At 49.8% G+C, this 13,861-nt stretch overlaps 1 protein-coding gene across 6 annotated transcripts in view; it reads left to right on the forward strand.

The window, feature by feature from the left end:
- HYDIN (HYDIN axonemal central pair apparatus protein) overlaps positions 1 to 13,861 on the forward strand; it is a 164,195-nt gene that overhangs the window by 131,958 nt on the left and 18,376 nt on the right. For all 6 annotated transcript variants that reach the window (XM_070760601.1, XM_070760604.1, XM_070760603.1 and 3 more), the window contains 5 exons: positions 364 to 582; positions 1,098 to 1,258; positions 1,389 to 1,504; positions 1,968 to 2,199; positions 10,775 to 10,987. In XM_070760601.1, the coding sequence (XP_070616702.1) occupies positions 364 to 582; positions 1,098 to 1,258; positions 1,389 to 1,504; positions 1,968 to 2,199; positions 10,775 to 10,987 (941 nt within the window). The remainder of the gene's footprint in view (positions 1 to 363; positions 583 to 1,097; positions 1,259 to 1,388; positions 1,505 to 1,967; positions 2,200 to 10,774; positions 10,988 to 13,861) is intronic.

Consider the following 13,861-nt stretch of genomic DNA (forward strand, 5'->3'; position numbering starts at 1 on the left):
TTCGGTCTTCAGGGGGGGTCTGTGGCATGGTGGGGGGGGGCTATTTGGGGAGGGAGGGAGTGGCCTCTGAAGGCTACAGTTAAAACATGAATCAGAACAAGTGAAGTTCTGGTGTTCCATAGCTGATTCCTGATTTGACAGGCTTTTTGTCATGTCACTCACCTGACTCTTCCATATAGATAGTTTGTTTTTGAAGTACAGCTTGGGAGCACTGGTAGCTCTTCCAAGGTAAGGAAGCCTTTCCAAGGTGCGAGGCAAGCCTCTTCCAGATAGGTGGATGTATCTGTGAATGAATGCTGATGAATGTTTCCTTGATTCTCAGAATTTCGTCCGTGTCAAACGTTTGAATATGCTTCTCTCCAGGTTGGCCACCTCCATGCAAGGTGCACCAAAAACATCACTCTGGCTTTGAAACCCAGCTTGCCCACCACACTCAAGGAGCAGTTGCTCCGGTGCAAAGTGTCCAGAATTGCCTTCCAGTGCCCGGCTGACCAGGTCCCGGACTGGGATGATCGCTTGCATACTGTCAAATGGGTGGACGTGTCAAAAGGCATCACAAGTATACGTCCAGCAAAAAAGAAGGTAAGAAACCATAATCTAAGAGTCGTGTCCACCACCCTTCCTATATGGCCATCCCTGGGGAGGCAGCCCTCTGTCGAGCCCTCCAGATTCCCATTGCCTCCGATCCACTGCCTGTAGTGCATCTTCAGCACATTCAGCACCTGGCTATCACAAATTTCATAGATGTAAAGTACCATTACTGGGCTGCTGCTACTGTAAAAATCCTGGTGATCTCTGTTATCCCTTACTACCCTATCTAAAGGCTAAGCGTAAGGGCTGCGTAGTTACTATAGCAGGGAAGGAAGGAAGGAAGGAAGGAGGGAGGGAGCGACAAGAGAGCCACCCGCTTCTTCCCTGGTGACCACTGCCTCACAGCCACCGTGGCATGGGCAGAGAGCACAGGCTTCCTAGGACTCCCCTGGTGGTTGCTCTCCCTGGCCTCGTCCTCTTTCCGCTTGGGTTGGAGCAGCCGTCAAACAAGAGACTTCTGCCTGCAGCCTTCTGGGCTGCCTCTGACCCCTCTGCTTTTGGGGCAGGTGATAGAGACCGATCCAGAACCTGCTCATATGATTGTGGAGGAGGCTAGCCAGGAACTGGTGCTTCGAGTGAGTGCTAACGCTGACTTTGCCCAGTATAAAATGGAGGCGGATGCTGTGCACTTCAGAGACACGTTGCTTTTCCAAACAAGGGTGTTCACGTGAGTAAGATGAGACCAAACGAAATATTATGATCAAGAAGCATCTGGCTGTCCTTTGCCTTCATCCTCTTTGCAGCCCCCTCCTTTGGGTCTCCTTTCTCATCCACCCCTGCTCTGTTTGCCCTCTCAGGGTGGAGCTGTCCAACACGGGGAATGTGCATCTGGAGTATTCCTGGAAAGTAGTCATGGAAGAAGGTGGGAAGGCTGTCAACTTTGCTGCTGAGCCTTTGTCAACGAGCCCAGAAGGTACGGCTTTCTCCGCCCCTTTTCCTCTTGCTCTTCCTTCTCTAACAATCACCTGTTGCAAGGACCTGAGGAATCTTGCGGCATCTCTTTTGTCTCAGTTTATGCATTATCTTCCACCACCCTTTGTGCCTTACTTTGTCTCTGATGAGGCTATCACAAATTTGGACTTCAGTTCCCAGAATTCTTAGCCACGAGTTTGTTGTCTAGGGACAGAAATCAAAACCCTGGAGGAGACTGAAACTGGGGGAACCAGCTCTGGAATATCAATTGCAGGGGATGTGGTTTGCTGTGAGTTTAAAAAAGAACATGCTTGTGTCATAGATGAGTCTCCTCAGTTTAATATCCTAGAGGATATTACAGGGAACTTCTGGAGGGAACCATTTTGGGAAGCAAACAGAAGGTCAGTCCAAAGAAAGTAGGTATTTGCAGAAATGTGGGATCAATAAGCTCTTCCTTTCTCTAGGGGACCCATCTAGAGCATCCACTGTTTCCATCAAGGCCCAGCCTAGCCGGCCCTTCAGCCAGCTGGGAAGCCTCCTGGAGAGTTTATCTTCCTACGTCTTCCCAGTGGTCACCCGCCCTCCATTCTTCATGGAGCCCAACAGTGGGAGGATCCCTCCTGGGAAATCTCAGTCCCTTCAAGTGAAATTCTCTCCCCAGGAAGTAGGAGAGTTTGAGGGTCGGCTACTCTGCAGGTAAGAAACCATCTCATCCAGCATGTTTTACAGCATAAGGTCTTAAATTTTGGCCAGGAACGTGCAGCTTTCCCATCACAATTCTGTCCTTTTGCCCTGGCAACCTGTTATTATGCCATGTTGAGTCCCCCCTGAATGTATTAGTGGGAGAGGACACGAAGGGCAAAAGAAAATGGAGTCCCATTATTTAATCCAAACTTGTCTGGAAAACATTTGGAGCATTATATGGAACAGACCAAATTCTTTACCCTTTTGTTGCCAGAGCAAATGTGGAGTGAACAGATTACTCAGAGCAAGTCTGCAAGTTAGCAGGTTTTGTGCCAACATTTTGAACATTAGAAGTACAGTAGAACCTCGACATACGAGCTGCTCTATATACGAGCATTTCGAGATGCGAGCTAGGAGGGGAGAGATATTTCTGTTCTACTTACGAGTCCAAATTCGGGATACGAGCGCTCACCGCCTGTCCCTGTCAGCGACCCAGCCACCTTCACCCGCCCGGACAACCGCCAGAGGGGCTCCTCCGGAGGGGCGCACGGGGAAGGGCTTGAGCCGCCGCCTTCTCCTTTCCCCGTGGGAGCGCCGCACCTCAGGCCGCTCCGCCCGGGATGGGGCTCCTCTGGAGCCCCCGTGCGTCCCTCCGGAGGAGCCCCATCCCAGACGGAGTGGCCTGAGGGGGCCGGTGCAGCGGCGCCTTCACCTCCTCCCGCGCCCCGCCCCCGCTCGGCAATCGGCCCGGCGGCATTGCTGGCGTTCCAGGCGGGCCGCCCGGCATGAGCACCGGTTTCGTGCCTCTCAGGCCGGGCAGACAAGAGGTGCGGCGCTCCCACGGGGAAAGGAGAAGGCAGCGGCTCAAGCCCTTCCCCGTGCACCCCTCCGGAAGAGCCCCTCTGGAGGAGCCCCTCTGGCGGTTGTCCGGGCGGGTGAAGGTGGCTGGGCCGCTGACAGGGACAGGCGGTGAGCGCTCGGAGGGGGCACAGCCCGGAGCGAGACTTGGCCTCCGCTGCGGCTGCTGCCCGTCTGCTTCTCTCTCCCTCCTTCCCCGCCGTGCTTGGCGAACGGAGAGGCGGTTGCCTCGCCTGCCGCCCCGCTCTGCTTCCCTCCCTCCCTCCGCAGCCTTTGTGTTTTTGGCTGGGGGGGGGAGCAGGATGACCTTCCTGACTACATGGCATCCTGCATGCAGGATGACATGCATGGCAAAGGGGCGGGGAGGATCGGGAGGCTCAAGCCTCCTTCGGTGGTGGCGGACGGTTTCTTATTTTTGGGCTTGCACACATTAATCGCTTTTCCATTGATTCCTATGGGAAACAATGTTTCGTCATACGAGCTTTTCGACTTACGAGCCTCCTTCCCGCACCAATTAAATTCGTAAGTCGAGGTTCTACTGTAAAACGTTCTTGTCATGGCTGACAAGAATTGAATGGATTCTAAGCGTTTCCCCTGTGGGGATGAAAAAGTTAACTCACAAATTATGAGGGTTCTCCAAGGAGGTTAAAATGCGGTAGAGTGAAGACCTGAATAGGAGGAATTCTTAGCCAGGTTGCAGGTTGCAGTGAACGGCCTTACTCAACTCAGCCTTGAAACTGGCTGCAATTTTGGGAAAACAACAACACCCAGTTGCATCAACACATGCTTGGCTTTGTTCCTCTGCAAAGAAACATTCCAGAACATTCTGTCAGCCTATGTTTTGGTGGGAAGTCCTCATTATAGCGATTTTCCACAGTTCCCTTTTGATTTTATCAGAAATCTTATCCAATCTTGATTTTTAAAACTTCAGTGTCTGTGTTATCTTTCTTATAGCCACCCTTGGTCTGTGTTTTATTTTGGTTGCAATGTATTTTTGTGCAGAGATTTGGCTGGATGTCATAAAATGCTTTTCAGAAGATTGCTGTGGGTGGAAGGAAGAGATAACCCACTGAAGCTTGTTTCTGGCACTTATTTTATTTTGAAAGAGACCAGAAAGTGGCAAGCTATTTTGAAGGGCATAATGCTCAAGCATCCCAAGCTAGGAGCAGTTGGTTCAGACAAATAATACTTTGATCCAAACTATTTGGCATCTCAAGTGTCAGTCCCTCACACGACACAGTTACAGATCTCCCTTTTGACACCTGTCCTCAGTGGACTCATTTTGATTTTCATGACTGACACTCGTATTAGGTCTTTCTCCCATGCCTCCTGGAAGGAGAGTCCAGCATGGGTTTAGCTCAAGTCTTATTGGTAGGACTGAGTTTCAAATTAACATAAATATATAATAATTAGGTACCGCCCCCTTGCTGCCCCAAGTACCCAGTTTTAAAAAACTCAGTCGAGGTTAAGGACATGAGTTTTTTCTCTCCCTTTAGGTTGAGTATTAAGTAATGTAATGTAATTAAAATTGTTTTTCTTGAACCTTGTAATTTTTTTCCCTTTGTCTTTATATAGGTTCAACTTCTTCTGATGGGGTCTCTGCCCTCCACGGGCACCACCCCCACCTTTTCTCCTTTTGGGGCCTCTTCTCTTCGCGGGTACTGCCCACCGAGGAGCAACTGGGCTTTTTTATTATATAGCATTGTGACCTGAAGGTCCAATCAGCCCAATCACCCCAGATGGGGGGGTGTCCGTCCCTCCCCATTGTCGGGGGCGGCGGAAGCCTCAGACGCCGGAGTTTGAAGCCGCGGCGGCCATTGCAGCCGCCGAACAGCTGTTCAAGCCGGAGGGAGGCTTCTCAAGCCGCAACGAGGCGGATCGCGGCGAAACGGAGGTTCCCGGCCGGGAATGAGGTCGCGGCGGCCATTACAGCCGCCGAACAGCTGATTGAGGGCTTGGCGAGCCGCAAAGGCTCGATTACAGTTAAAACTGCTGTTCCCGCCTTTTTAGATTGGCGAGGTGCCCTATGAGGCTAAAAATTCTGTGAGCCCTCAAAACCGCCATCTTTGTGTGTTTTGGATTCATGCCAGGCAGCAAAAATTTGCCGTTGAATTGGCGCGAACTGGGCAGCTGGCCAAGTTGTCAGGGCTCTAAATCTGCCCAGAGACAGTTGACAAGGTCACGTGGGCGGCTAACAGCCAATCAAAATTCGTTTAGCTGTTCAGCCTGTCTGCATGTTTTTACATGCGAGTGAGAGCTTTCTATTACTGTTCACAGTCTTGACCTGCCTTGTGGTTGTGATTTAATCGTGAGTACGCTGCCCCATATCGAAATAAGATATGGCTGACCAACTTATCAGTGGGGAGGAGCAGGCCCAGCCAGTTCAGACACCGGTCAAAGGGAAGGATAAGGCCAGCAAGCCTAGGAACAAGTCCTCCCAATCAAGCTCCTCTCTTCGTGAGGCTGAGAGGAAGATCAAGGCCCTGGAGCAGCGTTTGGAGGCGGCCTTGTCCCCCCCCATCGTAGGAGGACTGTCCATAGGCCCTTTCCACCCTCTTCCTCCAACTATTTCCATGGGTCTCCAGGGCACCGCAACCGAGAGGGACTGGTCCCCTGACAGGCAGGCCATTCCTCCATTGCCACCATCTGCAGCAAGGCCTGAGAGGCCTTCATCCTCTCATAGCCAGGCACTGCCTCAAGGGGAGTTACAGACACCATGTTATGTGCCTTCATCTACCTTCACCCCCACGGCAGCGGGGCTTAGAGACAATGCAGATGCTTGGCAGGCCTTTGCCCCTACTATACAGGACATAGTGGCCAATGCATATACGCAGGGCATAGCTGCGGCAACACAACGAGCCAATGCCTTTCCCTCTCAGCCTATCCAGCCCAGAGACATCTGGTCAGCACCACCGCCCCCGACTGGGTTGGGTTCTATGTCCATTGACCACACTGACTTTGAGGAAGACAGTGACCATGGAGATGGCCTGTCAGATGATGAATTCACTGTTCCAGAGCAGCCAGCAGTGGCGGGACTTTTTAAACCCTCCTTGTATAGAGTTTTATTGCGCAAGGCAAAGCAAGCCTTAGATGTGCCAGGAGCAACGCCACTAGTGGAGCCATCAGACGGGCCACGCACCTCGGCTGCTTTATGCAAGGAACCCGCTAAGGAATCGGACAAGGTTCCTGCACTGGAGATTTTCATCGAGAATGTCAAGCGCCCGTGGCAACATCCGGCGGCGGCACAAGGGCCTTCTAACCTGGAACGCAGGTTTTATACCTTTGATGACAGCATGGAGACGTTACTCCAGTTTCCCCCTGTGGACAAGCCGGTGGCCACTTTGGTTTCCCGCACGGTTGTGCCTTCAGAGACGGCGGACAATTTGAAACCGGATGAAAGGAGAGCGGAGACTCTTCTCAAGAAGACCCACCAGATGGCCGCTTGGGCTCTTCGGGCAGCTTCCACCGCCTCCTTCTTCAGCCGGGCATCCATTATGTGGATTCAGGAGGTTCAGGCGAGACTGGCTCCTGAGGAGACTCGACTGCGGCAGGACTTGAATAAGCTCCTCGCGACTGCGGAATTTTCCACGGATGCCACTCTGCATGCCGCAAAATTTGCCTCCAGGGCTATGGCTTCCACCATTTCGTCAAGGCGTCTGCTTTGGCTCAGAAACTGGCAGGTGGATGCCAAGTCCAAGTGGACTTTGTCTTCAGCTCCCTTTGAGGGCACAAAATTGTTCGGGGAGGCTCTGGATCCTGTCCTAGTGGAGGATAAAGATAAGAGAAAAGTCCTCCCAAGGTCCTTCCGTCGCCAGGACCGAAGAGCTGGTCCGTACTCCCGTAGGCAGTCCTTTCGGTGGGACTCGTGGTCTGCCCCTTCACAGCAGGCCAGACCTTACTCACAGGGTGCCTTCTCCACATCCTACAGGAATGACCGACCGTATTCCCAGGAACGAGGCAGAGGTTTCTCCCAGACCAGACGGCCATACCGGGGATACCAACAACGGAACGCCAGACGTGCCAAGTGACTGTCTGGACGGCATTCCTTTGGGGGGCAGGCTACAAAAGTTCAGCGAGAGATGGCGAGCTACTACCTCAGACCCTTGGGTCTTAGCCACTATCTCGCAAGGGCTAAAGATCGAGTTTCTACACGACCCTCCACACCATTTTACCGCCTGCCCGGTCCCCAGAGACTTCGCAAGGAGGTCTCTGTTAGATCAGGAAATTCTCCACCTTTTACAGATCCAGGCGATCGAACCTGTTCAGGACAATTCCAGGGGTACGGGATTCTATTCAAGGGTGTTCCTTGTACCCAAGGCCTCCGGGGGTTGCAGGCTCATTTTGAACCTCAAACGTCTGAACCAGTATATTCTGTACCGACGGTTCAAGATGGCCTCCCTCCGCTCCATCCTGGCCTCTGTTCGAGCAGGGGACCTTCTTACTTCAGTGGATTTAAAGGAGGCCTACCTGCACATCCCCATACACCCGTACCATCGACAATTTCTTCGATTCTGTCTACACAACGTCCATTACCAGTACAGGGCCATGCCCTTTGGCCTGTCATCGGCCCCACGTACCTTTACGAAGGTACTGGATGCATTGCTGGCCGATCTGCGGTCCCGACCTATCCGGATTCTCGCATATTTGGACGACATCTTACTTCTGTCTCCAACCCGCCAGAGGGCGCACATGGACTTACAAACCACGATGTCTTGTCTACAACGTCATGGCTTTACCATCAACATGCCAAAAAGCCATTTGGTTCCTGCCACCAGACTCATTCATCTGGGTGCGGTGATAGATACGGTCTCTCAAAGGGTGTATCTATCCCCGGAGAGACAGCACCGCATCTGTTCTCTCATAGACGGCCTTCAACAGAAACGAACGGTGCCGTTGTCTTTCCTGTCAAAGGTACTCGGGACCCTGGTATCCTGTGTGGACATTGTCCCTTGGGCCCGTTACCATTATCGACTGCTCCAGTGGACCTTGCTCCCGTTTCAGCGTCGAAGATTGAGCCATACACACCGTCTAACCGTCGTGGGACGCGAGTTGCAACTCTCTCTCCGCTGGTGGAGATCTGCAGCACTGCGGCAGGGCACTTCCTTCGGACCATGCCATCACACGATCCTCACCACGGACGCCAGTCTGCTGGGGTGGGGGGCTCACATCCAGTCCCAGGTGGCTCAAGGCTTCTGGAGCCCCCAGGAGCTATGCCCAATCAACATCAATTTTTTGGAGCTGAGAGCTGTCCGCTTGGCCTTGCTGGCCTTCGCCACCCTACTGGAAGGTCACCACGTCCTCGTACGCACGGACAACGTAGCGACCAGGGCGCATTTAAATCACCAGGGTGGAACGCGCTCTCTCAGGTTGATGGAAGAGACGGTCCTCCTCTTCAACTGGGCAGAGACTCATCTTTGCTCCCTCCATGCAGAGCACATCGCGGGGGAGGACAACAAACAGGCGGACTGGCTCAGTCGCCAGGAACTGGACCCGGCGGAGTGGCGGCTCGATCCGGGCCTGTTTCAGGAAGTCTCGCGTCGGTTCGGGGAACCGGTGGTGGACCTATTCGCCACACCCCAGAATACCCAGCTCCCGAGGTTCTACTCCCGTTTTCCAACTCCGGGAGCCGAAGGAATCAATGCACTACATCTTCAGTGGCCAAAGGCCCTACTGTACGCTTTTCCTCCGATTCCACTTATTCCATCAGTGGTAAGGAAGATCCTGTCGGAGAAGGCGAGGTGCTCTTGCTAGCGCCTCATTGGCCTCGGAGACCATGGTTTGCGGACCTCAGAGAACTGTCCATTTCTCCACCGTGGAGGATACCGGACGACCGGATATCCCTCAGCCAGGGGTTCGTGTACCACCCGGAACCACAATGGTTCCACTTAACCGCATGGCATTTGAAGGGGACAGGTTGAGGAGCTGTCTCCTTCCCGAGAATGTTATCGCAACTATTCAAGCGGCTCGACGCCCTTCCACAGTCCGAATTTATCAGGCAACATGGGCAGCCTTCCATTCCTTCTGCAATGACAGGAACCTTCGACCACAGGATTCCACAGTCATCCCTGTCCTGGAATTCTTGCAGAAAGGTTTGGAGAAAGGTTTGGCGCCAAACACGCTAAAACGCCAGGTCGCAGCGCTTGCCACCATTGTAAAGCGGGACGATGGGGGACCTTTAACTAGTCACCCTTGGATTAAGGATTTTCTTAGAGGGGCTACCAACACGCACCCCCTTCCTGTTCGTCGTTTTCCCACATGGGACTTGACCTTGGTCCTTCAGGCCCTCACGGGACCACCATTTGAACCGTTGAGGACTGTTTCATTGCGTTACCTCTCCTTCAAGACGGCTTTTTTGGTGGCAGTCACCTCGGCAAGGCGGGTTTCCGAACTGTCCGCGTTGTCGGTCAGATCAGACTTGTGTCAATTTTATCCAGACAGAGTTTGTTTACGCCTGGACCCCACCTTTCTCCCAAAGATTAACACTCACTTTCACAGGGCTCTAGAGCTGGTGTTACCGGATTTCTGTGCTCATGGTACTCACCCTTTAGAGCTTAGGTGGCACAAGATAGACGTACGCAGAGCATTAAAGCTTTACATCAGGCGTACCGGCAGTTTACGCAAAACTGAGGCTTTGTTTGTGTCATTTAGTGCCAGTAAACTGGGCCTCAAGGTATCTTCTAATACCATCAGTCAGTGGGTGAGACTATGTATAGTTGAGGCATACAAGGCGAGTGCAAGGACTCCACCGAGTGGTATACAAGCTCATTCAACGAGGAGTGCGGCTTCTTCGGCAGCTTGGGCGTCGCAAGCTCCCCTTGAGGATATCTGCAGAGCCGCGGCCTGGAGTTCCCCCACAACTTTTATTCGCCATTACAAATTGGATACCTTCGCTTCAGCTGAAGCTGCCTTTGGCAGACGGGTACTCCAGAAGGTGTGCGGGGAGGTACCACCCATGGTTCACAATCTCCCTCCCTGAAACTTTAGACCTTGGGTATATCCCATGCTGGACTCTCCTTCCAGGAGGCATGGGAGAAGAACCGTTGTACCTACCTGAACGGTCTTCTCGATGCCCTGGAAGGAGAGTCCATACCCTCCCGAAGAACCATGGGAGTTCTTGTTTGATGATACTGTTTCTTATGTTATTATGGTTGTTAATAAAGTTCATTATCTTTACATCTTTTCGTTTTTTAAAACTGGGTACTTGGGGCAGCAAGGGGGCGGTACCTAATTATTATATATTTATGTTAATTTGAAACTCAGTCCTACCAATAAGACTTGAGCTAAACCCATGCTGGACTCTCCTTCCAGGGCATCGAGAAGACCGTTCAGGTAGGTACAACGGTTCTTCTGTGATTCCTTCCTCCTCTTCCTTGTTCTCGAGTAGTAATGGTTCAAATGGAGAGAGCGGAAGAGCTGCCTCAACTCCTTGTTCCCACTTCTGTGGTGGGTGAGATCCGGGATTACTGTCGCAGTCTTCATATCCTCTGGGATTTTCAGGATTGTTCCAGATGATGTTCTTGATCCCGCTCCCCAGCCAGGATTGCCTCTTTGATTCTCCCCCCCCATGTCACCTGATCTGTGCAGCATTAAAGAACAAGGGCTTGTGAAAGCTGGTTTTCCAATCCTCTTCTTGAAAGAGGTCATTCCCAGAATCTGTGTACATGGGCCTTGGACCATCCTGAATCCCTTGTTTTGCATTCACACCTCATCCGGTCTTATTTCTTTCCAGCATATCTAATCTGAAGCCAAATGAGGAGGGGCCCATTGTTGCTGTGAAAGGGAAGAGTCTCCTGCCATATTGCCACTTTGAGCTGGAGGACTCTGATTACATCACTGCAAACAGGCGCAATTCGGACTTGCGAGGACCTGGAGGGATGGGTCTGGACCCTCAAACGAAAGTGATTGAGTTCACCTCTGTGGGGGTCCATGTCAAGAACAGCAGGTGAGCATCAAGCCAACAGAGGAACGTTCTTTGATTATCGTCACCCAGCAGAGCTACCATATTTGGCTTTTGGCCCTGGTCTAACCTGGAGAGCAGCCTGAAGCTTGGGACCTGGGGGCAGAATGTGTCCCCCTTGCCATCGGCCCTTCCTACACTGGCCCTCCCCAACTAGATTGTCCGTGTGTTCGTCTGCATCTTTCCCTTTAAATAGGAAACAGTTTTTAGGGATTCACTCTCAAGTATTAGGTGGTTATTTCCATATAGCTTATAGGTCTCTCATTGCTGTTTTATAAAATAACAGTGTTATGATAAGATGATTTAATTTCTGTCCTTAATGCAAGTTTTATTATTTACTTATTTTTTATTTACATGACTACCCTGGTTTAAGATATTTGTGGATAGATGTACAGATAGTCCTTAATTCACTGCCACTATTGGGACTGGAATCTAAATCACTAAAGGCAGTGAGCTGAAGTAAGGAGCATGGAGTGCCTTAGGGGGTTGAGGGAGGCCCAGGCCCAATTCCCTCTGCTGAAACCCGGGTGAAAACCACTGACTTCACTTGGCAACTGGTCAAAACTGCAAAGTAATTGCCAAGTGCTTAAGTAGCAATCAAGTGACTGTGTGTGTGTGGGAGCGGGGGTTGTACACGTGTGTGCTTCATGGTTGCTTTGTATATTGTGGATAATCCGTTTTTTTCTTCTTCTTCTGGGTCTTTAGATTTACTTGGGGCATTTTGGAACGGTTTAGTTGGTTTGTGTGCTGTGGTGGTATCACACAGCTGTAAGAGTCGATTGGTGGTTTCTGAGATGTTTTTGATATATGGCAGTGTTATCCTTTTCACAGTTCGTGTTAGTTGTGTTATACTGAGTTGAGCAATCAAGTTGCATGGGTATCCGGTTTATTGGAAGATGTAGAGATGATCTCTTTTCTTTTGCTGATATTCAAGTTCACTATGCTGTTTGTGTTTATCTAAATAATGTTCCCAAGCAGCTTCTTTTGTGGGAGGTTGAATGGTTACTTTGAGAAAAGCGCTTGGCTGGTGTGGATAGTTTAAGATAGACTTGTGTTTCTTGTTGACCATCACTGCCTCTGCTGATGAGCACGTCCATCGTAGGGTCGCTTGTTGTTTTTGTCTCCCCTTGTAAATTTTATTCCTTTAAAGGCATTGTTAATTGTTTTGTGTGTGTTCTGTAGTTGGTCCTTTTTTATTATGACAAAGTATATCAGATCCATCCTTTGGGTCATTCTAGGTATTGCATTACAGTCTCCTGAAAATGGGGATCCCATGGCTGTTCCTTTGATTAGCTGATAGATTTGTCTGTTAAGCTCAAAGTATGTGGTCAAGCAAAGGCTGAGTAGACAAAGTATTGGCTTATGTGCACGTGTGTACTTAAAATTATTTATTTGTTTATTGTTAATTTTTGAACATTTTTTTCTTTTGTTGCTTTGGGATTTTGTAAAGTATTTTTTTCCACATACATTAAAATAACATTGAAATAAGGGTAGAAAAATGGTTATGGAGTATGTTGTTTGGGGATAATAATTTATGCACCCTTTTCTGTGTGAAAGGTGCTGTGTTGTCATTTGACAACCCATTTTTGCAGCAAATATTAGACTACAACAAGGAGTATGGATCTAAAAATTAATTCATCACAGACCGAGGTAATTGTGTTTGACAGGGAAAGTCCAGCGAAAATTTCCCAATGTAAATGCTCTTGGCAAAAAACTGGAGTCATAGATGAATTTCTGTACCTCGATAGAATGATTGGTAAAGAAGGAGACACGTTGTGATATCAAGAGCTGGCAGAGACAGTGGTACGAACTCCAACTGCTGACTCCTGTGGTGACTTCTGGGGTTGCCTGGTTTGTTAAAGGAAGTCAGATCGGAGGTTCTTCTGCCTGTGTTATCTGGAAGTAGGAATTGGGCACATCACAAGAAACGTACACCCTGAAGAAATGGAACAGTTCAAGACTCGTTCTGTAATACAAGAGATCCAATCAAAATGTATGAATGATAAGTGAATATGGGCTGATTTCCAAAGTGAAGTGGTAGAGAGGATCAGTTGGGATTCAGTGGCAACAAATATATGAAGGAAGAATAGATGAGCTTAGAGGAAGAGGTTGAATGCGGTGTAGTCTTCCCAAAGAGAAAGGGGAGATGCATAGCGTGGCAGACTGATCTGTTGGGTGTGTGTGTGACTAATATTGGATGCGCCTAGAAAAAGGGTAAGGCCAGCATTGCAATGCCATGATGTTGCTTTCAGCCATCTGACTTATTTAAATCCCTTCTGGCCTCTAGAAGGGATCGAAGATTTGACTTTACTATCTTGTTTGAGCTCCAGTCGTGGTGGCATGGATCCTACAATTGTTTAGCAAACGGGATTAAATACCGGTAGTTTAAATAATTTTTCATTTCTGTTAATGTTTGTAATGACTTTTGTTGTATGGTTTCGGTTAATGTTTGCTTTTGTATGTGAGAGTGTATTAACTTTGTGAGTTGCCCAGAATCACGTATGTAAGACAGAGAGAAAGAACAAAAGGCAAAACACGAAGTCCTGGATGGATGTGATAGAAGAAAAGTTTGCCAAGACAGATAGGGAGGCCGAAGACAAGAGATTTAAGCCAGATTTCATCTCCTTTTTCTTATCCAGTGCCTGCAATTTCTCACCCTTTTGTTTCTTACTTCCTTTCTAGTGTCAGATAGGTGTGTGTTCACAGGCACCCTAGCCCATTATGTTGTGCCAGTCCAGCTGAAACGGGGAGGGAGTTTGAGCTTCAACTAATGGAACTGAATCTCTTGGTGATGGGTAGTTTTATAACACTTTCCTCTATGTAAAGATTTATTTTGAATACATTAAGTGCCTGCTGCAT

The sequence above is a fragment of the Erythrolamprus reginae genome, chromosome 9 (genome assembly GCF_031021105.1).
Source record: "Erythrolamprus reginae isolate rEryReg1 chromosome 9, rEryReg1.hap1, whole genome shotgun sequence".
In the NCBI taxonomy this organism is placed as follows: Eukaryota; Metazoa; Chordata; class Lepidosauria; order Squamata; family Dipsadidae; genus Erythrolamprus; species Erythrolamprus reginae.